Raw genomic sequence first — 27438 nt, 5'->3', positions numbered from 1 at the left:
GGCAGACCCTTAACAAACTGAGCCACCTAGGCTCCCCTTGTTGTTTTAAATTGTGTTTTGTTGTAGGGCTAACATTATTTTCAGCTGTTTAGTGGCTATTCTTGTTTATTCTTCTTCAGTTGCCTGTCTGTGTTTCTGTCCTGTGTATGTCATTGTCAGTTTCCTATCACCTTTCTTAATTGGTGGCAACTGTGGGGTTGGAGTCCTGGGCAGAAGAAACCTAGTGTGAAATGTCCCTGCTTTTGCCACCTTCTGGTTTGCTGATGAGTGGGTGGGGGTGAGGTTTGGTGAGAAGGGGAAGGAAAATAGGAAGGGAGACTAGGTTTCTCATGATACTATGAAGACCTGAGTGGAAAAAAACAAAATTCTCTATTTCTTCCATGTTCCTGACCCTACTCTTTTTGTTGAAAAGGAGGTGGTGGGGGGCACTAGCTACAGGTTGAGAGAAAAGAAAATGTAATGGAGACAGGGAAGGAGTGGATGGGTGGAAGCGGAGCCAGGGGCATGATTGGGGAGAAGCTGGGTTTTTAGACAGTGTTCAGCAAGGTACACAGCCCACTTCTTATACCTTCTCCCTAAGGAAGGCCTTATATACCTGCTCAGGTGTTATGAGCTGTGTTTGGATCCCAGACACTCTCCCTGGCCTCCGGGGTCTTATGGTCCAAAAGAGGATCAATGCTTCCCTAATAGCTTGTTTCTCCATCCCAGGAGATACAGAAAATTCTTTCTGGTATAAAATGACCTCATTCTTTACAATATCCCATCATATAGAAGTTTGTTTTACTCAACTGACTTTTTTTTAACATTGTATATAGGAGGATAAGCTTGCCAATCATTCGCACTTAAGTCCTGTGGACTTTTGACCTTAAGAGGACCCATCTCTGAGCTGGGCCTTGATAATGTGACCAAACACAGAGAAGATAGAAATAAATACACAGGAGTCCCACCCTGAGAGATTACTTGCGAATATATAGTTTAGGAGACTTGGAGACCCTTTTGCTCTCTCAGACCTCCCTTTGCTTCCCAGCAGATGACTTCTTACCTCCCGAATTTCTTACCACTATAGTGTCCATGGTGCAATCTCTGGACCTTTTCTATTTGTTACCTGTCCCTAGGTAGTCTCATCCAGTCTCATGCTCCGGCCAGATTTAAGCATCACCTGTGAATATCCTTTTTGTTGATAACTCCCAAATTTGTGTTTCTAGATTAGACCACCCCCTTGAACTCTAAATGTGTACTTCCAGTGACTCATGAGTACCTCAAACTGATCATGTCCAGAACTGAGGTGATCTGCCTCTCCAAAACTTCTCCCTCCCAATGGACTTGGGCTTTGCATCCTATTCTTTCAGTTGTTCAGGCCCAAATCCTTGGAGACATTACTGACTCCTCTCTCTTATACTCTACATCCAATCTGTCTTAAAACCTATTTGGTTACCTTCTGACCACTTCTCATTTCTTTTCATCCCCACTGTTAACATTCTAGCCCAAGCTACCATCATCTCTTGCATCTCCTAACTTCTTCCTTGCTGCTGTCATTGCTCCCTTGGCAATTTGTCTATGCAGTGGCCACAGTGAGTTGTTAAAATACGAGTCAGACCATGTCACTGCTCTGCTCAAAACTCCCCAATTACTTCTGCACTTACTCAGAGTAAAGCTAAATTTCTTACCGGGCAGGCAAGGCCTTATGTATTGGCCTCCTCCCTGTCCTGCCTTGTTTACCTCTCTGACCTCATCTCCTATTATTACTTCTTCTGCCCACTGTGCCACATTGGCCTCCTAAATGTTCTTTCAACAGGCACATTCACACCTTACAGCCTTTGTACTTGTTCTTCCCCACTGCCTGGACTGCTTTCTTTCCCAGGTATCTGTATGGCTTGCTCCCTAAACTTAAAAGGCCTCTTAACATTCGTGGGGAAATATGAGGACTTAGAATAGACACAATGATTTTTGAAGAAGAACAAGGTGGAAGATTTACATTTCCCAATTTCAAAAGTTACTGCAAAGCTAGGGTAATCAAGGCAATTTGGTATTGGCCTAAGTTTAGACATAAAGCCAATGCAAAAGAATTAATTTATGGTCAATTGATTTTCAACAAAGGTGCTGAGACAATTCAGAAAAGTCTTTTCAACAAATAGTACTGGAACAATTGGTTCTTCATGTGCAAAAGAATGAATTTGGACACTTATCTCACATAATACACAAAACTTCACTTAAAATTAATCTTAGACTTAAACATAAGAGCCTAAACTATAAATCTATTAGAAGAACACCCCCCCCCCAAAAAAAAAAAAAACTTTTAGGAGAAATTTCAAGAGTAAATATTATGATCTTGGATTGGACAGTGGTTTAACATATGACACCAAATATGCAAGCAACAAAATAAAATTTTGGTAATATGGATTTTATCAAAATTAAAAATGTTTGTGCTCTGAAGAACACCTCAAGAAAAATGAAAAGACAAGTGACAGAATGGGAGCAAATATTTGCAAATTATATCAGATAAGGGACTTGTATCCAGAATATGTAAAGAACTCATAACTCATTCATGAGAATTAGAAAATGAGCAAAATATTTCCATAGGCATTTCACTAAACATGTACCAGTGACCAATAAACATGGAAATACGCTCTTTGGGATTCACCCTGCTTCTCATAGGTCTGTATCTTTTGCCAAATTTGGGAATTTCTCAGCCATTATTTCTTTGGATATCTTTTCCTGCCATGGCTTTTTCTCCTCTCCTTCTGGGGCTTTGATAACATGAAAGATTTTTTGTTATAGTTCTGTACATCTCTCAACCTCTGCTCATTTTTTATGGTCTATTTTTTTTTAAGATTTTATTTATTTTTTCATGAGAGACACAGAGAGAGAGAGAGAGAGACAGAGAGGCAGAGACACAGGAGGAGGGAGAAGCGGGCCCATGCGGGGAGCCCGACGCAGAACTCGATCCCAGGACCCCAGGATCGCGCCCCAGGGCCAAAGGCAGGCGCCAAACCGCTGAGCCACCCAGGGATCCCTAAGGTCTATTTTCTATTTGTTGTGAAGATTGAGTAATTTCTATTTTTCCTATCTTTAAGGTCACGGAATCTTCCCTCTGCTGTTTCTTCTGGTAAGCCCATCCACAGAGTTTTAAATTTTGATGATGGTATTTTTAAGTTGAAAATTTCTATTTGGTTTTTCTTTTTCTCTTCCTCCCTTCTTTTGCTTCTCTTCTTCATTTGCTGAGACTGTTTATTTCTTCATTTGTTTCAATAGAGTTCATAATTCTTTTTTGAGGCATTTAACATTTTTACTTTAAAATACTTGCTTTGGGATCCCTGGGTGGCACAGCGGTTTGGCGCCTGCCTTTGGCCCAGGGCGTGATCCTGGAGACTCTGGATCAAATCCCACGTCAGGCTCCCTGCATGGAGCCTGCTTCTCCCGCTGTCTGTGTCTCTGCCTCTCTCTCTCTCTCTCTCTGTGTGACTATCATGAATAAATAAATAAAATCTTAAAAAAAAAATACTTGCCTGCTTTACATATGTATCAGATAATTCTGTCATCTTGGCCATCTTGAGTGTTGATTGTCTTTTCTTATTTAATTTGAGATTTTCCTGATCTTGCTATGACAAGAGATTTTTAAATTGCATCCTGGGTATCATGTTATAATTTTATTTAAATCTATTTTAACCATATACTCTGAACTGTGCTCATAGGGGAAAGATGGTGATGCCTCACTGCTGTCAGATGGGGGGAGAAGTCCAGGGTCCTCACTTGGCTTCTGTTGACACTTGTGGGGGCCATGTTAATACTGCTATGTGGGGTTGGGCATTCAGGCTCCCCACTAAGCTTCTGCCGACACACACTGACTGGGAGTGTGAAGCACCTTTTTTATTGTTCCCATTTGGTTTCTAGTAATATTGTGATGGAAGGTGATTTGTTAGCACCAGGCAGGGCTGGAAGTCCCAGCTTCCCACTTGGCCTTCTCTGACACCATGCCAGCAGTCGGGAGGGGCACCTTGTGGGTAAAAGTGAGTGTCTAGACTCCTCACTTAGCCTTTGCTGGCAAGTGTTTCCCCCCCTGTGATATTTGGGCTGGAGTATAGCAGTTACTGTCTAAAAGTTTTATTGTCGGGGATCCCTGGGTGGCGCAGCGGTTTGGCGCCTGCCTTTGGCCCAGGGCGCGGTCCTGGAGACCCGGGATCGAATCCCACATTGGGCTCCCGGTGCATGGAGCCTGCTTCTCCCTCTGCCTCTCTCTTTCTCTCTCTCTCTCTCTGTGACTATCATAAATAAATAAAAATTAAAAAAAAAATAAAAGTTTTATTGTCTAGCTGGGCTGTCCCTTTCTTGGTTCTTTGGGTAGAGACTTTTTGGCCTGAGTGTATGTGCATGTATCTTTTAGAGTTTCCTGGTTCTGGCTTTTCTAGTGCCCAGTCACATGTATATGAGGGGCAAAAGGAAAACCTAGGGAACTTATGTTGTTATTTAGATCTTGAGATTCCTAGGCAGTCTGCCTTCTCTCCATCTTTCAGAGTCTTCTTATGTTTGTTTTATAAATAATCTCCAGGGTTTTAGCTGCACTTACTAGGAGGAACCAGAAGTGTATCTCCTCCATCTTGTCCTACAACTGGAAGCCAGCCTGACAAGTCCTTAAAATGCTCACTATATTGACCAGTGATTCCACTTCTAGGTATCTACCCAAGAAAAATGAAAGCATATATCCACACAAACACTTGCACCATGAATGCTCATAGAAGTATTATTCACAATACTATAAAAGGGAAACAATCCAAATATTCATGAATTAGTGAATAGATAAACAAAATGTTTATATCCATACCACAGGATACTATTCAGCAAAAAATTATTTATTTATTTATTTATTTATTTAAATTTTTATTTTTATTTATGATAGTCACACAGAGAGAGAGAGGCAGAGACACAGGCAGAGGGAGAAGCAGGCTCCATGCACCGGGAGCCCGACGTGGGATTCGATCCCGGGTCTCCAGGATCGCGCCCTGGGCCAAAGGCAGGCGCCAAACCGCTGCACCACCCAGGGATCCCTTCAGCAAAAAATTAATGAAACACTGATGCATGCTCTAATATGAATGAACCTGAAAACTTTGTTAAGTAAAAACAAAAAACAAAAAACAAAAAAACAACAAAAAACAAAATAAAATAAAACAAAAACTTTATGTTAAGTAAAATAAACCAGACTCAAGAGGCCATAAATTGTATGCATCCATTTATATGAAATGTTCAGAAGGCAAAACTAGGTCAGAAAACTGTTGCCTAAGGCTATGGGTTGGCATGGGTCATAAATACAAATGAGCATGACATTTCTTTGTGGAGTGATGGAAATGTTCTAAAATTAGGTTAGATGGGCATCCCGGGTGGCTCAGCGGTTTAGCACCGCCTTCAGCCCAGGGCATGATCCTGGAGACCCAGGATCAAGTCCCACATCAGGCTCCCTGCATGGAGCCTACTTCTCCCTCTGCCTGTGTCTCTGCCTCAGTCTCTCTCTCTCTCTCTCTCTCTCTCTTGTGTGTGTCTCTCATGAATAAATAAATAAAATCTTAAAAAAATAAAATTAGGTTAGGTATATGATATATATAATATAAACTATATTAATAACTATAAATATACTAAAGTCATTGATCTATACACTTAAAATGGGTGAATTTTATAATATATAAATTATGCCTTCATAGATCTGTTTCAAAAGAGAGTGAGAGGAGAGGAAGTAGAGATATTTTCTATTGTATCCTTTATTAAAGAACTTTGCTGTTAAAAATGTAGGGATCTGAAAAGGCACTTGTACCCCAATGTTTATAGCAGCAATGTTTACAATAGCCAAAATACAGAAAGAGCTCAGATGTCCATCGACAGATGAATGGATAAAGAAGATGTGGTGTATAATACAATGGAATATTACTCAGCCATCAAAAAAGAAATCTTGCCATTTGCAATGACATAGTTGGAACTAGTGGGTATTATGCTAAGTGAAATAAGTCAGTCAGAGAAAGATAATTATCATATGATCTCACTCATATGTGGCATTTAAGAAACAAAACAGAGTATCATAGGGGAAAGGAGGGAAAAAGAAAATGAGACGAAATCAGAGAGGAAAACAAACTGTAAGAGATTCTTAACTCTAGGAAACAAACTGAGAGTTGCTGGAGGGAAAGTGAGTGGTGGGATGGGGTAACTGGATAAAGGGCATTAAAGAGGACACTTGATGGAATGGGCACTGGGTGTTATATACAACTGATGATTCACTAAACTCTACCTCTGAAACTAATAATACATTATATGTTAATTAATTGAATTCAAATAAAATGAAATAAAAAGAAATTTGCTGTTAAGAGTTGCAGGGAAAGGATAGATAGCAAGAAGGGTCAAGGGAATTATTTTTTAAAATTATCATTACAGAAAATTTCAAATATGTGCATAAGTGGAAAATCCCCATGTCCCCATCATCCAGATAGTATACTACACTTGATCTTAGCCAAAAGACCGAGAAGCAGTATCATTGAGATAGTATAATAAACTGAGAACCACTCTCTTTAGTCCCACCCTCACCCTAGATTATTTTATTTTATTTTTTATTTTTTTTCCTAGATTATTTTAGAACAAATACTAGGCATCATATTATTTCTATTATAAATATTTCATTATCTCTAAAACAGAAGGACTCTTCAAAATATAACCACAGTATCATTATTATTCTAAATATTCACAATATCTTTAATATCCTCAAATATGCAGCCAATGTTCAGATTTCCCAAATTGTCAATACATAACATGTGTAATTAATTTGTTTGAACCAGGATCAAATCCAGATTCACTATTGTACTTGGTTGATATGTTTTATTTCTCTCTCTTTTTAAAAATAAACTTTATTTATTTTTATTTTATTTTATTTTATTTTTTTGTTGAACTTTATTTTTTAGAACAGTTTTAGTTTCACAGAAAAATTGAGAAGATAGTGTAGAATGTTCCCATGTCCACTGCACTGGTATTTCCTATTACTAGCATTTTTTCTTTCTTTCTTTTTTTTTTTAGAGAGAGAGAAAGAATGTGCAAGCGAGTGGTGGTGGTGGGACTGGGGGAGAGGAGAGGCAGAGAGAGAGAGAGAGAGAGAGAGAGAGAATCCCAAGCAGGCTCCAGCCTCAGTGTAGAGCCTGATATGGGGCTCGATCTCATAACTCTGGATCATGATCTGAGCTGAAATCAAGACATGGATGCTTACTGGACTGAGCCACCCAGATGTCTCCCTATTACTAACATTTTATGTGAATATAATACCTTATTCTAATTAATGAATTGATATTGATAAACTACCATTAAAGTCCACAATGTCTTTGGAATCACTAAGCCAATTTTTACCTAATGTTCTTTAACTGTGCCAGAATCCTATCCAAGATGCCACATTACACGTATTTGTCATGTATCCTTGAGCCCTTCTTGGCTGTGACAGTTTCTTAAACTTTTCTTGTTTTTGGTGGTCTCAACAATTTTTGGTCAGGTATTTTGTTGAATTCCCTTCTTTTGAAATTGTTTGGTGTTTTTTTCATGGCTAGACTGAGAGCTTAAGTGTCTTTTAACCCCTCAGGATTTTTCTGGTCATTTATTTGTTAAAGAAATGGCTTGTTTCCTATAGGATTTACTATATTATTTTTTTTTAAAGATTTTATTTATTTATTCATGACAGACAAAGAGAGAGAGAGGCAGAGACATAGGCAGAGAGAGAAGGAGGCTCCATGCAGGGAGCCCGATGTGGGACTTGATCCGGGACTTCAGGATCATGCCCTGGGCAGAAGGCAAGCGCATAACCGCTGAGCCACCCAGGCGTCCCAGAATTTACTATATTCATAAATTTGCTAATTGTATTCCTGTGTCATTTGCCATGCCCACCCCCTCCACTTTTTACCCCCATGTAAACTGATAGTTACCCTTAAAGATCTGACATCATTCAGAATTTATTTTTTTGGCAAGGCTATCTCGTAGGTAGTGTTGTGCTGTAATTATATGCATCAAGAGGCATATGATTCTAGTTGGCAGCCATTGATGAGCATTGTCTAGACCCATTATTTTACTAGGGGTTGTGAATGGTGATATTCTTTTTCTATCATTCTGTCTTTTTTATTTCATTTATACAAAGAAGCTATGCCTCATTTACTATTTTGGTACAATTTATTTAGGAAAGGCAGATTAATACCTTTCTTTACTGTTTATTTTCTAGTTTTCAGAATAATGAGTTCATTCTCTAGCATCCTCCAAAAGTGACCCGTGAATTTTTTAGTGTAACTATGAATAAATACATTTTAATGTATTTTAATCTCTTGCATTGAATCCTCTTACTGATGCTCAGTTTGCACATATTTGGCCAATGTGAGCCTCAAGCTGACATGATCTTAGTGTCTCTGATGGCCTCCTTGCCATCAGGGTCATCTTTTACATATGGTTCTTTTTAGTGGAAATGCTACTAAGTAATCTCAGTTTGGGTGCTAGAGAAGAGTATTACTCATTTATTTTTAAAAATAAGTATCTTATACCATGTTAGCTTGCATGGGTGTGATCTGCAGAGGGAATGGCAGCATTACAGAAGAGGGAGGGTTGCTGGAGGGATGTCCTTGAATAGGTGGGAGGGGCTGGGGTTGAGTGCTCAAGTGGAGGAGTGGGTTATCAGTTAAAAATGAAGAGGAGGGAGGGTGCATAATTAAGAAGAAAATGTGAAATAATTGCCTTGAAATTTTGTGAGTGAGTAACCAGGAAAATGCTGGGTCCTTCTATCGGCTAACTTGAAGTTTGTGATTATAAATATTCTATAAACATGTCTGCATATTTTTATCCAATCACTTCTGCTTGGATGCAGGCATGGATTAGGTGGGAAGTTGGATTTAGGCAGAGCTTGGCTTTTTCCATGCAGCTATGGTGGAGAGAATGAGGAAAATGGGAGTTGAGTGTGCAAGGTAATTATAACAATGGATCATGAAATTTGAGTGGGATATTGTTGAAATGGGGCACAATCTCTTACTACCAGGGTCAAAGGGGTTGGAAGTCTGGGAAAAGGAAAAATTGTGACAGGGGAAGGCAGGAGAGAGAGTGATTCTCAAAGACAGGATGTGTTGAGCACAGGGTGGGATACTTAAAATTCATTCGGTATTTCCTAAATGACCTCCTTCCTGCTTCAGAGAAGTTTTCCCATTTCCTGGGTCCTGGGGTTTTGCCTTCCTTGTAGGGACTGCTGTCCCCACATCCATTTCCCAGCTGCCCTGGTCCTCTCCCTCATGACTATTATGGGGTTCTTGGTTCTTGGATATTCTGGGGAATTCATCACATGGAGTGATTGTTCTGTGCTCATGTAGATAAAGGCCCTTATGGATTTTGGACAGTGGCTCTGAAGCTGACTCTGATGATCCTGACATCCTTTCAGGATGTGAGAGCCCACAGTAGTTCCTTCTGGAAAGCCTGATCTGGGAGGAGGAGATGGGCTGGGAAATGACTGCTCTCCAGGGCCGGGATCCTGGAGGCGCTAAGAGCAGCTCCTGCCACAACATAAAATGTGTTATTCCTAGGTCAGTGAGCTGTGCCTGCCTCCCTTCACCTGCACACAACTGGCCCTGGGCTCTCAGACCTTGGCTGGGGATTTTGGGGGCTGGTGTGAGGCAGTGAGTGGGTGCTGGATGAGGAATAAGGGAGATGGACAGGGAGACACACAAGTACTTGGCTAGTGTTAGACACTGTTCTAGAAAACCCTATCCTGGAGCTGTGGGAGGTGCAGCATCATGGATTATCCCTTTCCCAGAAAGATTGACAATTAAGCCCTGAAAATAGACTATAATTTTTACTGACACATATGATCATGGACTGATTCAGAAAGTCCTCAATTTTTTTTTCTTTTTTTTTTTAAGTAGGCTCCACACCCAGAATGGAGCCCAGTGGAGGGCTTGAACTCATGACACATCACGATCTGAGATGAGTGAACAAGCCACCCAGTTCCGCCCAAAATCCTTCATTTTAAGTTTGGAAACTATTTCATAAACAGGCCAAAGTTGAAGACAGCACAATGAGTTATTTATCTTTTCCTGACGAGACAAGCTCATACTGGGCCCTAATATGAGGAGCAAAATAATTAAAATATTAAGGAAATTTAAGTCCAAAAATTTTTATGTGCAAGAACGATGGACAAGAGAAGTAATAGAAGCAAGACAACTGCTCCACCTTTAGTAAATGTCTACAAGTCCTAAGCCCCAAGGACTCAAAGGGTTTGTGATTCTGTATATTTTCTCCTATTTTTCTTCTTCTTGCCAAAGTTTACTGAACCCTTGCTAAGGAGAGAGGACTATTGAATATGTTTTCAGGGGAAGGGTAGGGCTTTTTCAGTGGTAGGATGAAGCCCTTAGGCAGTGGCCTGGAGTGTGGTGGGGGATTTGGAGTGGGAAGGGGAAGTGTCTGGGTGGGCAGGGGTGGAGGGGTGGGGGTGAGTAGGGGGGTGGGAAGGCTGAAGGTAGGATGGGGAGGGGCAGAGTTAGGGAGGTAGTAGAGATGGAGAGTGATGCTGGGGTGGGAGCAGCAACTACTTGGATGGGGCTTTAGGGCCTGGTCAGAAGGCTATTTAGGGATGGATTTGGAGGGGAGGCAGACTCAGTGATGATGCAGAAGGTCCCAAGATACATGGTTTAGGGTTAGGGAGGTCAGAGTGCAGTGAAGACAGCCAGTGGTGGTGAGGCCAGCAGCTGGCCATCTGCCTGAGCTGCTCTGGGTTACTCACAACCCACCCTCCCTAAGTGTTTGGGACAGGAAGTAAATTCCCTGGTCCACGGCCTGTGTTGATGGCAAGCCTGGGAATGACTCTCTTGGGTCCTGGGCCCCAGCCTGCCATAGTCACGGGGCAAGGGCTGCCCAGCCATGGTCTACCTTCCTCATCGGTTCTCTGGACCTGATCCAGCTTTAGGTGTTGTGCAGTTATGTCTGCACTGAAGAATCTTTGGCCTCCCATGCTGTGCCCTCGAGTTTCCCAATGTAGGGGGGAGATCCAGACAGTTATTAACAAGTAGAACTGTGCATGTAAAGGGACGTGGTGTGAACACCCCAAGTGGAATCTCTGGGAGAAGCCAGCTGTTCTCCATCCCCATAGCTCTGACCACCATCAATGGTCCTGTTGCCACACAATGGATGTTTCCAGCCCAGAGCTTTCCTTGGGCTCAAGACCCACATGTTCAACTGTGTCTTCCATTTCCCACCAAGATGTCTAATAGGAAAGTCAACAGAAACTCTTTTTTAAAAAAACAGTCTAACTCCAAACTCTTTTTTTAAAAAACATTTTGATTGGGCAGTCTGGGTGGCTCAGCGGTTTAGTGCTGCCTTGGGCCCGGGGTGTGATCCTAGAGACCCGGGATCAAGTCCCATGTCAGGCTTCTGCATGGAGCCTGCTTCTCCCTCTGCCTGTGTCTCTGCCTCTCTCTATCTCTGTGTGTCTTCCATGAGTAAATAAATAAAATCTTAAAAAAATTAAAAAAAAAATTTATTACACACACACACACACACACACACACACACGAGTATAAGCAGGGAGAACAGCAGAGGAGAGGGAGAAGCAGGCTCCCCACTGACCAGGGAGCCCAATGTGGGGCTTGATCCCAGGACTCTGAGGTCCCAGGACTCTCAATCTGAATTGAGGGCAGACACTTAACCAACTGAGCCACCCAGGCCACCATAATTCCAAACTCTTGATTCCTCCCTGCAATGGAGTGCTCTGGGGTGGATGTGGGCAGAGGCCTCTGGATTCTGCTCCTCTGGGCCCAGGAGCTCCTTGGGTGCAGTTGAGGCCTCAAGGCTCTCCCTTCTGTGACATGGGGGACTGAAGAAATGGGGAGGCCCTTAGGAAGGTTCTGGAAGGCTTCTCTCTTCCCTCCTTTCCTCTAGCATAACCTTTGGTGAATGTGACTTGTCACCTGCTCCCTGGGGGAAAGGCCTCCCTTATGTGTGGGCACTGGCTCCTCTCCACTAAAGGTGTCCCAACTATTGGCTTTGGGGGGGAGGAGCAGGCTGACCCCAGTCTCCTGGGAGGTGCAGGTGTGGCTCGTGCCCAGCAGACCTCTTCAGAAGCCAGTGGCCATGCCTGGCACTCTGAAAGAGGAGCTGTGTACATGTGCTGGGTGCAGTTCCAGGGCAGGACAGGACCCTTACCCTGCAATGAGGGAAGCAAATGGGAAAGCCCAGGGCCAGGGAGAGCCAGGTTGCCTTGAGAAGGGACAGCCAATCACAATTACTGGGACCCACTCCTTCTGTCCGCCTGCGCTTTTAGCCAAAGAGAAGGTATCAATTTAGAGGTAGAGGGGATAGAGTGGGAAAAGATGAGCAGGGTCGGTGGGCAACTTGAACCCTGTGGTGTGAACTCAAAGTTTCCCATGCTGCTTTTGGTCTCTCTGACACCTGATGGCAGTGAGTAGTTTGAGGAAGGACTGAGCAGAACTGACTGGCAGGAAAAGGCTTGGAGTCTTGGTCAATGGAAATGGAGGATGGGTCTTGCCCATAGGAGCTAGTCTGTGTGGGTGGCAGTGAGGGCAAGGGTGGTGCAGGAGAACAGTGTAGGTGGGAGCAGAAGGGCAAGGTGGCTAAGGGGGAGCTGGGATCAGGGGCTGAGGCTCTGGGCTTCCCAGAGCAGGCAGGTGGGACAGAAAGTCCTGAGGAGATGGAGAGACACCTGCAGGGTGAAACAGGGACATGGGGAACAGCCCAGAGCTCACTGGGGGGAGAGATTTGGGGAGAGGAGGTGGTTCTGGCTAGCCTGAGGGTGATCATAGGTATGGTGCTTGGTTCCTGGGCTGTCACTGGTTTTCTGAGAACCTCACATTGGGAAAACCCTGCTTCTCTGCTTCCTTATTGCATTTGTTCCCTTTTGTATTTCCTATGCAAAGTTCCCTAACAATATCTACCTCTTGAGTGTGAACTAACGGGAGTGGTCTTGGTCTCAGTGGTGGCAGAAGCGATGGGGGCTGTCCCTGGGGAAGGCTCCTGGGTGTAAACCTATATAGAACACAGACCTCAGGGCTGTTTTATTGCCTGCTGGGAGACCCCAACCTTCCCAGCTGAGGAGGTCGCCTGTTCCTGGGAGGTTCAGCTCAGGGAGTGGAGGAGAAGTGGTGGCAGGGGCTCCACTGGCCCCACAGGATGGTCTGGGCTATGGCTTTGGGCCTGGAGGCATTGAAAGCTGTGTTTTGTCCACTCCAGAGCCTCTTGGTGGGCCTCCTACCTCTCCCACCTATACGTGCACTGGGATTCCCCATTCAATGAGCTTGTCACTAGGTTGTCACTGGTGTCCTCATCTTTGTTGAGGGGAGGGTTGTCATCTGGCAGAAGCAATAGTTGGGTGAGCTGGGAAGGTGCTTGTGGTAGAGATGGATCAGGGTTGGGGGTCCTCCTATTATCTTCTCCCCCTGGGTCCCTTTGTCCTTTGTTGTGTTACTCCCTGTCTGCCCCCCCTCTTCCCTGCCCTGCTCTCTACCTGGGGAGACTGACCTTTATGGATTGATCACAGGTAGGGAAGGGAGGGCACAGGGGACCAGCTTGTAGCTTCTTGCTGAGTTTGGCCAGTGGGAGGCACTAGAGGGAGGCTTTGGTAGAAGGAGTGTAGGTGGGGTATTCCCCCTCCCTGCACACCCTACCCAGTCTGGGCCCCTCCTTTCCATCCCTTCATGGCTGGGAAGGGGACAAAGGCTCCCCTTGCCTCAGAAGCCCCTGCTGTTGCCCTCCCCCCCTCTGATGAATCACCCCTTCTTTCTAACTCTGTGACTGAATTCCAGGGAATTCTTCTCCCTCCGAGGGTCCCTCCACTTCTCTTCTTGTCACTCTGGCCCTCAGGTGGGTTGGAGAAGGACTGAGTGTCCATGAGGTGGGGGACACTCTCTCCTCCCTTGAAGTGTTCACTTTCTCACCACAGTCTGTGGGGCCGAATCCTCTGCTTCATTTCCTTCGCCCACCTTCTCAGGTTCAGCCTTTACCTCCTCCCTCTACCTGAACCTCTGGTTTTGGCTCTGAATCAGCGTCTCCAAAGCAAGGAAGACATCCTCTCAGAAATGTCAGGCTTGGACCAACCATTTCCAGCTTTGTTCCAGGGAATGTGCAGTTTCCCCAGGGGAGCTGATGCTGGAAACCGGGGGCACTTCTCCAGCAGCTCTGCCCAGGCCTCCCTTCAGTGTATCTCACCTTCAGTGTATCTGAGGGTCTGTGCTTTTTGCTCACATCACTTTGGGTTTTCTCCTCTTCACCATGTGTCCTGTCAGGTCCCAGGCTGTGAGACTGTCCGGGGTGAGAGACTTTCTTTGTCTTGCCCAGATGCATGCAGCAGGCTGTCAGTAAATGCCCTGAACAAGTGAGTGTAGAGGTTACGTCCTATAACCTTTCACTAGGGGCACAGTGAGTGGTGAAAGGGGAGGGGGCAGGGAAAGAAGACAGCTTTTGGTTTGGGGGAAATGGCAGAGCCAAGGTCTGGCAGTGTGGGCCTTTTGCAAAGACAGGGTACAGTGGTGTGTGTGTGTGTCTGTGTGTGGGTGGGTGCCTGTGAAGGGGTCATCCTCACCCTATCAGACTTCAAGGGAAAGGTGAGAACGGGGAGCACGGGGAGCACGGGGAGCACGTGGGATCCCTAGCACAGTGCCTAGGGACTTGGTTGGATGCAGAAGCACTTTCCTGTGGAAATTGTTTTGTTCTTAAAAATGAATAATATTTAATTAAAGTAAATAAAACGAATAAGTGAACTTCAGTGAGTGGACAAGTATATGAATCAAGCCCCCTCCTCCCCCCCCTTTGATGTCCCTTCCTGTCCTAACTTCGCCCTCAGTGCCGGGAATCCCTCATCTGACTTCTGCCAGCAGAGGTTGGTTTTGCATGTCCTCTAGTCAGGAATCCTGTAGAGGGCGGTCTTTTGGGTCTGGTTTCCTGTGCTCCATCCACATTTCTAGAATCCTTGTCTGCACAACGCATTCCCTCCCTCTGACCTCCCCCAGGGAAGCCCTCCTTCAGAGCTGTGCGCGCCAGCCAGGCGGGGGCGGCAGAGGCCAATAGAACCGGGGAGACCCTGCAGGGCCTCAGGGTGACTGTCCCCTCACAGCACTCCCTAGTGGTAGCCTCCCAGGCTGCTGCTTCAGGGTGGTCAGACCCGCGGCTCTAGAGAGGATTTCTGGGCCCATGCCCCCAGTTTGGTGCCATCTCATTAGAGCCTGGCTGAGCTCTGGGGTGGACCTGGCTCCTGTAGGGTTTGGCCACACCACCATATGACCCTGGGCAGGTGCCCTTCTCTTGTTCAGCTTCTGTCTGTCAACTTTAAGATGAGGAAAGGCTTTCCTCTGAGGATTTTGTAAATCATTTACTGAAATAATGTACCCCATGTTTAGAGTGAAGTGGCCCTTGGTAAATGGTGGGCCTGAGTATTTGGTGAAGGTCAGCAGAGAGCAGGGGCCTGGCCTCAGGATTTCAGCATACAGCTCAGGAGGCAAGTCTGAGGAGACAAGTCTCCTTGACATGGAGGAACAGGGTGTGGGGCACCCTGGAGACTGTTAGAATCAGCCTTTCAGGGTTGGTCAGGGCCTCTCCTGCCTTTTCTGCCCCAGGCCTCTCTCCTCTTATTCTTTCATGGTCAGAGGCCAAAATGCCAGGCCTCCAGCCCCTTCCTCATAACTTGGCACTCACATCCTCCCACCAGGACTTGTCTGCTTTACCCTTGACCACAGATGGGCCTGACCTGCATGGGATTGGGAGAGTAAGTTTTTCCCGGGTCACTTAGCCAGTCGCCCAGGTGACAGTACATGCACTTGCTCCCTGCAAATCATTCACTGACATCACAGGGACTGGGGAACTGGCTTGAGACACTCTGGGCAGACCGATGTCCATTCAGGTGTCTTGTCCCCAGATATATCAGGGCTGAAAGCAAGGAGGAGCTACTTCTTCCTTTTCTTCATTCCTTCCCTCCCTTAGTCCTTCCTATTCTTTCCATTCTTTTTTTCCTGCACTTTCCATTCTTACACCATCTTCCATTCAGCCTCCTTACCTTTTAATTTCTTTTTTATCTTTTACTAATTGATGAGTGTAATCAAATTTATTAAAATTTCTATATAAGAGTATCTTTCTTCCTGATCTCACTCTTTTGCTTTCATAGAACTCAGAGCTTTGGTGGCAGTGACGCCTCCTCATGTCCCCTGGAATCTCAGACTTTGGAAGTAGCATGGCTTGTACAATCACAGGGTGCTGGGACAGGTGCCTCTGGTCAGGTGGGCTTTGCAGCTGACCTTTGGGTGGGCCTGGCCAGGCTCCATTCCTGAGAGTGTGTAAGGCCGAGGAATTTTCTGAGGCACATTTGACTGGATATTTCAGTTATGAGATGACAGCCTCTGCTGGGAGGGGCTGTGCTCTCCAGAAGGATAGATGTGCAGATTCAGAGGACAGTGATCATCCCCACGGAGCACGTGGTTTGTCCTCGGCAGCTCTCAGGGCAGAGCTCAGCCCACCAGCCAGGGTCAGCTGATTAGAGGAGGAAGGAAAAATTTTAAAGTCCACACAGAAACTATCACCTTGAGTGTGTGTATGTGCATGTGCGTATGTGTGTGTGTGTTTCCTGTTATTTTCATTTTTTTCCAGATAGCAAACAAGCAGAAAATGCTTCTTAAAACTTTTCCTTGTCGTAGAAGATGGACCATGAACCTTTATTATAATGGTGTCAAAATAAATTCAGATTTTAAATTTCTAAAAATGGGGCTTAATCCTTTCCACCAAATGTCACATTTTATTTTTTTAATTTATTAATGACAGTCACACACACACACAGAGAGAGAGAGAGAGAGAGAGAGGCAGAGACACAGGCAGAGGGAGAAGCAGGCTCCATGCACCGGGAGCCCGACGTGGGATTCGATCCCGGGTCTCCAGGATTGCACCCTGGGCCAAAGGCAGGTGCTAAACCGCTGTGCCACCCAGGGATCCCTTTTTTTGTTTTTTCAAATGTCACATTTTAAAATGGCAATTTAAAAAAATATATTTATTTATTTTAGAGAGTGAGCGACAACTGCGTATGAATGTGTGTGTGTGTGTGTGTGTGTGTGTGGGCAGAAGGAGAGGTAGAGAGAGAATCTCAAGCATATTTCGCCCTGATCCAGAGAGTCAATGTGGGCCTCAATCCCAGGACCCTGATATATTTTGACCTGCACCGAAATTAAGAGTCGGACACTTAACTGACTGAGCCACCCAGGTGCCCCTAAAATTATAATTATTTTTATATTAGCCGTTGTTTATGGCTTAAGTATTCATGTGAAACTCTTTCAGAAGCACTCTAGCAACTAACGATAAGAGGTAATACATGGCTGTTAGAGTAGAAAGTATAATATTAACCTGATTAGCATCAGGGAAATTTATATTTTGAGCAAGAAAAATCATTTGTGGCCAGGGAACAGTGTCTGTCGATAAATATCCTGACAGACAGCCTGATGAGCTGGGGGAGGGCAGTGACGTTGGTGTTTGGTGTTTGGTGACCTTCCTGTAGTGTCTCCAGGTGTCCATCCAGTGTCCTTCAGGAAAACCTTCCCTGTGCTTTGTCATTCCTCCCCCCCCCCCCCCCCCATCATGGGATCCAAGGGTTGCATTCAGGGGAGATAAGCTTTCTGGTCATATCATCCTGGGCCTTTGCTGAGTCTAAGGTCCCCTTCCTGCTCCTCTTTCACCCTGAGTTGTGTGTGTTGGAGCTGAGGGCTGGGCTGGGCTTGAGGACTGGGGTGTGGGGGTCAGTGTCCCTGTAGCTCCAGCCCTGCCTCCTCTAGGAAGTTCCTGGATGAAAGATTAGTGGATGGCAGAGCTCTTGTCTGCCTTCTCTGTCTGCATGTGTGAGAATGAAGTGTCATAAGTATGGCTTGTGTAGCCCAGTCCCTGGCAGTTAGTAGGTACTCAATAAAATTTGGTTTTCTTCCCTCTGACTTTTCACAAAATTCCCCTAATGTTTCTCAAGCCTTGAGGAGTCTCCCCTTTGGGCAGGGAAAAGCGGGGACAGCGGGGGTGGGCCTGGAGCCTAATATTGGTCCTTGTTCATTTGCTAATTTTCAATTAAGGTGGATTTTTCCAATATTCCCATGTCTAAGTGAATATTAGCAGAAATGGACCTATGGGGATGACAGCATGGGATGTGTTCAGGTATATCCAGATGTCCAGGGTTTGCCCACAGTTTTATTTTTTATTTAATTTTTAAATTTGAAAACATTTTATTTGTTTACTTATTTGAGAGAGACAGAGAGAGAGAGCGAGCATGGAAGGAGGGACATACAGGGACAGGTAGATGGAGAGGAGGAATAAGAGACTCAGTGCCCAGTGAGGAGTCCCACAGGGAGCTTGATCCCAGGACCCTGAGATCATGACCTGAGTTGAGTCAGAAGCTTAATGGACTGAGTCACCCAGGCACCCCTGCCTAGAGTTTTAATATCTCAGACCAGACATCCAGGCAGAACTCAATCACTCCTATGCATCAATGGGTCCATCAGCCCTTGCTTCATGAAAATGATAGCAGATCATTCAGAACTATCAAGAGTGACCATAGGCTGGGAGAGACTTCGCTGGGTATGTGGTTGTGGATCTGAGAAATCTGATTTCCTCACCTATAGAAGGAAGATAATAATGACAGCAGGCTGGCAGCAGTGGGGCCAGGGAAGTTTTAGCCCAAACTAGTGTCTTAACACCAGTCACTTCACACATGAACACTCAAGTACTGGGCAGGCTTGAGGGAGCAGAGCAAATGAAGGTGGTTGAGTCTGAGTTTCTGTCCTGGTGATGTTCAGTGATGAGGTAGGAAGAAAAAAAGAGAGAAGATGTGGAGTTGTAGCCACACAGGGGGTGACAGATTTAGGTCACAGTTAATAGTCTTCGTGTTTCTCAGAGGACTGAAATGTTTTTCCAATTTGGACAGGGCTGAATAGCCAATGTGCTGCTGAAGTGACTCCTCTGCAAATGAGCTCCAGCAAAGTTTCTTGAGTGTTTGCTACATGTTGGATACGTGAATAGGGCACATAGTGCCTCCCTTTGTGGATGCCACAGACATTCCACAGAAGAACTCATGTCAGGGCTGTGGAGAACAGGGTGCCACTCAAACCCAGCAAGCATGTGTATGGGGCACATATGAGGCTGAGCATGTTGGCGAAGGCCCCTCTGAGGAAGGTCATTTCAAGTGAGACTAGAAGGGTGAGGAGTTTGGGGGTTGAGAGAGAGAGAGAGACAGAGAGAGAGAGAGAGAAGGAACATTCAGTGACTTGTGAGAAGACCCAAGGCTGGGAAAGCTCCATGAACTGGAGCAACTCACCCAGGCCAGTGAGGGAGAACTAGGAACAATGGAATGAGGTTGGAAGGAAGTCAGGGCCTGGGAGCCACAGACTAGAGGTTTAGCTGGGGGATCCCTGGAAGGGATGAGGAGAGTTGATGTAAGTTGTTGTTAGAGGATCATGATCTTGGAAGGAAAATGAAGTTGAGAGGGTAAGGCTGGAGGTGGTCAAGGGACACCCATGGAGCAGCAGGGATACCATCCTTGAGTGTGGAGCTAGGAGCTGGCCATGGATATAGATTTGAGGAGTCTTGAACTTTCTGGTACATTGGAAGTAGACTGGGTTGGAAAGTGGAGTGTGTAGTGGAATGACGCTCCACTTTCTGTCAGATAACTGGGTGAACCCAGGGATTTGTTACGAGATGGGGAACCAGGAAAGAAGGGGCTGGAGAGAAGGCCATAGTGCTCCATGATTTTCCTTCAGAGACCATAGAATCCACCTTTCCTAGAGCAAAGTGTGGCCTGGCAGGGAGGGGGATGAATGATGTACCCAGACCACATGTGACGGTAAAGTACTAACAAGCCACAGGGCACTGTCCACTCAGCAGGGGCAGGCCCCATGTCCTGGAGCTGGTCCTGGAAGATCCTGATACCCAGTGTTAACCCCTCTGTGGCCAGGCTGTGGGGAGTACCTGATTCATTTCCCGGTGAAGAAAAGCGAAGCAGCTACACTGGTGGCTTTTCAAACACTCTTGCCAGATAGGATTCACTAACTGACATAGAATATTTTTGCTGGTGAACAACCAGTCCAGAGAGCTCCAAGCAAAGGGCTAGATATGAGTCTTGTCTGTGTCACACACTCCTGCTTCTGGTCTAGAAACTAGCCAACCTGGAGAGGAGCAGTTGTTCAACAAATGGTTGCTAAGTCTGTGCCTGTGTGTCCCCCTGCAGGATAATTGATATACCTGTTCCTGCCCTGTTTCTGTGGCTTTGATCATGTTATTTCCTTCCTGATTACCAAGGTCACCATCCAGAGTGCAGGGCAGAGTCCGCTGAGATGACTTTTTGTGCACGCTTTCACTTTCAAATGGTGAAAGGAGGCAGAGCTGGGTGGATTCTTCTGTCTGGGGGTGCCCAGTGCCCCAGGTCTCTGTTTTGAGACAGACCCCTGCAACCTGTGCCAGGTTCTGCTTCTCTACTCTCCTGGGAACCACCTGCCTTTCAGATAAGAGGAACATGTGGCACCAGTGTTGGATCTGGAAGCAGGGTTTAGGGCTCAAGCAGTGAACTGCAGGTGCAAACTCTGAGAGTAGATTTGGGGTCTGCTCTGATCTCACAGTACTGAATTAGAGATGCTCCGGAAGTTCCAGGTTTTCAAGCAGGTGAGTGGGTTCTGAAGACATCTGTGGCCAAGAAGAGGAAAACTGGGAGAAGCTGGCTGTGAGGAGGAGACTGAGAATATGGTGGCACTGAGGGTGGTGGTGCTGGATAACAATGAGAAGATGAGAATTAACTTTTGGTGGGGAATTGACTGAGCACTGGCTGTGTAGAAGGCCAGGTCCTTGGTCCATAGCAGCAAAGGGCTGGGGGAGGCAGGAGGTGAAATTCAGGTGAACTCAGCAAACACAGGACCCCAGGACAGGGTACGTGTGCTGGAAGCCACAGTGTCCTGGAGGAGGATGCAATCTGATGCCATGCTTCTCAGTGAATCCCTGGTCATAATTAGAGGGCAGCAGAACAGCACACAGGAGTTGGTGTGTCCTTCCTGGGGAGCCCTCAGTCTGGGCCCTGTGTCCCTGGGCCTCTGTGGTGGCCTGTGACTAATGGAGGAGGCCCCTGTGCTGAGGAGGGAAGGCTTTGGTCCTGTGGGCAGAGCAGGCTATGAAAGCTTTCCACGAGGATGGGAAGGCTTTATGTTATCAGGGTTGTGGGGGTCCCCACCCCATGAGCATAATGAGCAGTAGGAAAGGCTCTGCTTCTGCTGGGAACTGTTGCCAGCCCTGAGCCCTGTGTCTGCTCTGAGGCCCAGAGCTGTGGGCTGGCCCTGCCTCGTCTCTTTAGGTGTTCACCTGCCTCCTTCCTGTGTCTCCCCAGTTCTGAGGAAATGGAGGATCGCTGCAGGCACTCTTTGCTCTCCCATCTCCCCTCCCTGCTTCTCCTCTTCCAGTTGCCCTTTGCGGGGTCTGCAGGTGAGTGTGTGCCCTCCCCCTGCCTGTGTCTCCCCTCCCTCAGGTGGGTGAGAGTCTCCGGGAGCCTTGCTGATGTCTCCATCAGGACAGATGGCTATTGGTGGAGGCCCTGACTAGAGAGATTCTGGTGATCCTTCAACTGCTAGTGTTTCCTAAGGTGGCTAGTGTAGGCAGTGAGATGGGAAAAAAGACAGGGAGGAGGTGGGGTACTGGCCTGTCTGGATCCTATGGAAAGAGTGTCTCCACAGTGGGGAGCAGCCAGAGCAAAGCTGGTAATATCCTGTGTTCAAGTAGCTAAGGAAGCAAGTGTTGGCTGGAGCCAAATGATCAAGAGGGAGAGAAGCAGGAATCGGGGGTCAGAGATCACTGGGGGTCATCATTATTGGGCTTGTGGGTCACGTGGGGAACCTGAGAGGCATTGCAGGGCTTTCAGCAGAGGAGGGATTTGGTTTTGCTTACAAGTTAAAAGAGTCACACACATGTGGTCTGGGAGAGATAGTCACTGTCATCCCCCCTGAAAGACATATGGTGACTCAGCCAAGGTTGAGTAGCACAGAGGTAAGAATTCACTCTTCAGAAGTCCAACAGGACTCTTTCTGTAGAAGTATTGTGTCATGACATAGCCGTAGGTATCAAAAGACCAAGGCCTGTGAGGAGTGGTGGTGGCAGTGAAGTGAACCTACCTTTGTAACAGGTAGTGATTTGTGTCCTGTGAGTGAGGGTAGGTCTTAATGGAAGTAGCCATGGGCTCTAGTTTTTAGTGCACATGGAATTAAACAGAAGACAAAGAAATGGGGACAAATAATAGACTAAGGAGCAGGTATGGGGAAGTTCCTGAGTGTGGCCAAATGAACATAGGGATCCCACCTATGCCACAGGTGTGCTCTTTGGTCAGTTTTCAGTCTAGAGCCAGGTTAGAACTATGGTTTTTAGAGTGTGGTCCCTGGCACATCAATACCAGCATCCCCACCATCTCCTCAGAAGTGCACATTCTGGGTCCTACCCCAGACCTACTGAACCAGAAGTTCTGAGGGTAAAGCCCAGCAATCTGTGTTTCACAAGCCTTCCTGGTGATTGTGATGCTTGTGGAAGGTTAGAACCATTGAGTTAGAGTCCTTCATGGAAGGGCCTGGACCCAGGAGCATAGGCTGCTAAGGGAGTCTCTTTGACGTCATTTCTGGTCTCAGAGTTGTGGTAAGAGGCTCTTGCCCTGATTCAGAGTGTTCACAGCTGAGTCCCTCAGGTCAGGGCCTCTCACCTGACACTTACCCTTGCCTGCCTGGGCTCCCACCTGATAGTGTGTGATCCCTGCCCCCACCCTATGTCTCTCCCACTCTCTCACTCCTATTCTGTGTCCACAGAGGAGTTCGTGGTGATTGGCCCCTCAGACCCCATTGTGGCCATGCTGGGTGGGGATGTCATGCTGCCGTGTCATTTGTCCCCGGCCATGGATATGGAGAACATGGAGCTACGGTGGTTCCGCTCTAAGTTCTCAGAAGCAGCGTTCATCTATCAAAACCAGCAGGAGCAGAGAGAGGAGCAATTGGCCCAGTACGCAGGGCGGACCTCACTGGTAAAAGACTTCCTCACTCAGGGGGAGGCTGCCATGCGTATCCACAAGGTCCAGGCTTTTGACAATGGACTATATACCTGCTTATTCAGGAAAGGAAACTTCTATGAAGAGGCCAATTTGGAGCTGATGGTGGCAGGTGTGTGGTTGATCTATATTTAGAGTCTTGCAGTATTTGAGTTGTGAGCAACCTCATGGTCCAGCAAACAGGCCCTCATTTTACAGATGAGGGAAAGGAGAGTCTTTCACTCATTCATTTTTTTGGGACAAATATGTAGAACCCCTAGTATGTGGGGGTTACTGTTCTGGGTACTTGGATACAAGAGTATAACAAATAAAGATCTCTGCCCTGTAGAATTTATATTCTAAAGTGAATAAATAGGTAGACAGATGGGATATAGAGGATGTTAGGTGGTGGGAAGTGGGGATTCAGCCAAGTGGATATCTGTAGGCAAGAATTCCAAGCAGAGGAACAACCATGTGAGACACCTGAGGTAGGAGTGTGGCTGTTGCATCTGTGCACACAGGGAGCCCCCCTGGCTGGTGAGAGAGTTGAGTGGGAGGGTGGTGAGAGGTGACAATCCTGGAATATAGAGGTGTTCCTGGTCCATGGGTGCAGAGAAAGGATTGATCAGGAAAAATTCATGAGGAATACACACTTGAGCAGATACTTGAGTGAAGCAGACAGTGTTCTAAAGAGCCCTTTTGGTTGATGAACTCCGTGAGGGGCACAAAGAGCAGGGTGATCTTGTTTATGAGGAATTCTTCAAATAGTCCTAGGGTTGGAGCGTGTCTGCCGTGATGGATGTAGGTGATATGATTAGGGAAGAAGTGGAGAGGGATTTTATGTGTGTGAGGGCAATGCCAGACTATTGGAGGCTTTGTTTGCTGTGCCATGGAGTTTGGATACAGAACTGAGGAAATTATAAGCAGAGTGATTTAGGGAGGTGTGTATGTGGGGAGGTTTATTTGACAGCTGTAAGGGAAGGTATATGGAAGGTGAACAAGACTGGAGCAGAACATGTACTTACAGGGTAGATAGGTTGGCTGCCTGAATTCACGTAAACGAAGTGGGGTGGGAAAGGTGGGATCTGGCAACAGAGAGATTTGGAAAGTAAAGCTTTCTTTTTTTTTTTAAGATTTTTATTTTATTTTTTCATGAGAGACACAGAGACAGAGAGAGGTAGAGACACAGGCGGAGGGATAAGCAGGGTCCATGCAGGGAGCCCGATGTGGGATTCGATCCCAGGACTCCAGGATCATGCCCTGGGCCGAAGGCAGATGCTCAACCACTGAGCCACCCAAGGATCCCTTGGAAAGTAGAAACAACTGAATGAGTAGATTTGGGAGATGCAGAGGGTTTGTGGGGTGGGAGGAAGGGATGGCAGAGAAACCCAGGGTTTTTTTGAGGGGGCAATTTGGGGCACCCAGGTGCCCCATCTTAAAATTTCTGGCACAGAAATATTGGTAATTATGTGTTAGTTGCTGATTTCTGTAACAATGCTGTGTAATACACGCATGGAAAGCTCAGTGGCATATAGCAACAACCATTTATTTAATCTGGGTGTTAAAGGAGTTCAGCACATCTTAGCTGCATTTGGCTAATCTTAACTGGACTTACTGGTACATCTTTGGTAATATATGGGAAATTTAATTAAAAACAAAATCTCTCAACCCAGAAATATTTTTCACAAAGATATAAGGGAAAGAAAACAGCTTTATTATTGAATTAACATTAACCAGTATGTGAGGTTCATCATGAGTACCTACCAAGATATTGAAATGACAGAAGAAATCTCACTCTTTTCCATAGCCATGCAGACACAATCATTACATTACATACATGTTCTCAGGATGAACAATTCCTATCTCTCAAATAAGTAGACTTGACAGCACCATTTGTCACAGATGATACACCCTATAATTACTTGGAAATTGGGGTAATCATCTATGTTAACTAATCAGCTTTATCCTGAGGAAAAAGAAATTAGCCTATCTTAAAATATTTTTTTTAAAATTTTTTTTTTATTTATTTATGATAGTCACAGAGAGAGAGAGAGGCAGAGACATAGGCAGAGGGAGAAGCAGGCTCCATGTACCGGGAGCCCGATGTGGGATTCGATCCTGGGTCTCCAGGATCGCGCCCTAGGCCAAAGGCAGGCGCCAAACCGCTGCGCCACCTAGGGATCCCTATCTTAAAATATTTTAAAAATATTTTATTTATTTATTCATGACAGAGAGAGAGAGAGAGAGAGAGAGAGAGGCAGAGACACAGGCAGAGGGAGAAGCGGAGACTCAATCTCAGGATCCCAGGATCACGACCTGAGCTGAAAGCAGATACTCAATCACTGAGCCACCCAGTTGCCCCATCTTAAAATTTGTTTAAAGAAATTTAATTCCAGTGTAGTTAACATATAGTGTTATATTCATCAGATGTGCAATATAGTGATTCAACATTTCCACATGTTACTCAGTGGAATTTTCAACAGAAACTTTACTGGCCAGAAAGGACTGGCATGATGTATTCTAAGTGTGAAAAGAAAAAACCTGCAGCCAAGAATATTCTATCCAGCAAGTGTATCATTCAGTCTATTCAGCAAACCAATAGAAGGAGAGATGAAGAGCTTCCCAGACAAACAAAAGTTAAATTAGTTTGTTTTTTACACATTCCTCCATCTTTATGAGAGGACATGTTTTTACACTTGGATCTTGGTGCCCACTGAAGTTAGGCTCCTACCCTGGCACAGGAAGCGGGGAGAGGGTTGCGTTTTCTTTGGTGTTAACAGTTCAAAGAGAGGGCTCCCAGGTCCTTGAGAAAGACATCCCTGGATCACAGAGCTGGCCTAAGGCCTATCTAGTTGTCACAAAGGACTTACATACATTTCAAAGAGGGGAGAAAGCACCCACAATTACAAGTTTCCTTTATATATATATATATTATATATATATATATATATATATATATATATTATATATAACAAGTTTCCTATAGTAAATGCTGTAAGAAAAAGGATGGAAAGGGGCTCTCTTTCCTTATTTTATTTTTTAAAAGATTTTATTTACTTATTCACGAGAGACAGAGAGAGAGAGAGGCAGAGACACAGGCAGAGGGAGAAGCAGGCTCCATGCAGGGAGCCTGATGTGGGACTCAATCCTGGGTCTTCAGGATCACGCCCTGGGCTGAAGGTGGCGCTAAATCGCTGAGCCACTCAGGCTGCCCTCTTTCCTTATTTTAAACCGGGACAGTAAGCCTCTTAATTTTAATATATTTTGTCCTGACAGTGGAACTTGGCTGGGTTTGCTCACATAGGTGTTGTTCAGCTGGCTGTTGGCTGATCTAGGACAGCTTCAGCTTGAAAGGCTGTGCTAGCCTGAGCACCTACCTCCCATAGCAGAGGGCAAGGCGATGTCACAAGCAGTTTCCAACCTCTGCTGGAGCCACATTCTCTGAACTCTCAGTGGCTGAGTCAAGTCACATGAAGGAGCCCAGCAGCAGAGTGTGAAGGCACTAACAATATGTGGCAGAGGACGAGCTGGATGTAAAGAAGTCTGAAGGATTGGGGATATTTTCATCATCAGCCTATCACAGAGGGGGACAAATACAAATCAGTTCAGGATTTGAATTTGAAGCATCTGTGAGGAATCATAGCAGAGCTAACCCCAGGGATGTGGATATTAGGGTGGGAGATCAGGAAGTAGATAGGGTTGTCAGTGGTGGAAGTGATTTTACCAAGGGGCAGTGGGTGTGCAGGCAGATGCCCTGGAGAGTGTGTGAGGGGAGAAGAGCAGAGAAGGATGGAATATAGGACCAAATTCCTTATTGTGTTACTCTGGGTGATGGACTTCCCACTCTCCCACTCTCATGGCTGGGGAGAAGAGCTTTACCCTCTGTGGCTGCTGCAGGTCCCCGTGGTCTTTCCTTCTGTTTCCTGAAGCAGAGCTACTGCTTTGCTCCCTGCAGGGACCACTCCTCATAGAGCCCCTAGAATGCAATGCTACCTCTGGAGTTGGGCACAGAAATGCTCTGCTGGCATCCCCAGGCTCTGGTTGGCCTCTCTGTGCTCTCCAGCTTCTCTCTCACAGGTGTGGGTTCTGCTCCTCAAGTGCGCATCCAAGGGCCAGAGGAGGATGGAATCCGAGTGATGTGCATGGCCTCAGGGTGGTTCCCAAAACCCCAGGTGCAGTGGCGAGCCCTCAGTGGGGAGAAGTTCCTGATGTTCTCTGAGACATATGCCCAAGATGCTGAAGGACTGTACAGTGTGGAGGCTGCTCTGGTGGTGAGGGACAGCTCCTCAGGGAACGTGACCTGCTCGGTCCTCAACCCCATCCTGGGCCAGGAGAAGGTGATGGCCATTTTCATTCCAGGTCAGTGCTACTTCCTGCTCCCAGGAGGGCAGGAGGGGATTGGC

The 27438-nt window shown here is 46.0% G+C and overlaps 1 protein-coding gene across 4 annotated transcripts in view; it reads left to right on the top strand.

Annotated features, from left to right (window-relative positions):
* LOC140637261 (butyrophilin subfamily 1 member A1-like) overlaps nt 1-27438 on the top strand; it is a 59306-nt gene that overhangs the window by 23971 nt on the left and 7897 nt on the right. The window contains exons 1-4 of one of the 4 annotated variants that reach the window (XM_072833572.1): nt 20297-20652; nt 21365-21459; nt 22821-23168; nt 27113-27394. In XM_072833572.1, the coding sequence (XP_072689673.1) occupies nt 21375-21459; nt 22821-23168; nt 27113-27394 (715 nt within the window). In that variant the 5' untranslated portion in view covers nt 20297-20652; nt 21365-21374. Of the gene's footprint in view, nt 1-20296; nt 20653-21364; nt 21460-22820; nt 23169-27112; nt 27395-27438 lie in introns of those variants that run through there. The other 3 variants (XM_072833574.1, XM_072833573.1, XM_072833575.1) reach the window with 3 other exon arrangements.

This window comes from Canis lupus, chromosome 7 (genome assembly GCF_048164855.1).
Source record: "Canis lupus baileyi chromosome 7, mCanLup2.hap1, whole genome shotgun sequence".
Classification (NCBI taxonomy): domain Eukaryota; kingdom Metazoa; phylum Chordata; class Mammalia; order Carnivora; family Canidae; genus Canis; species Canis lupus.
Note: the sequence above shows the minus strand (reverse complement) of the source record. Positions and strands in the feature narration are given on the sequence as shown.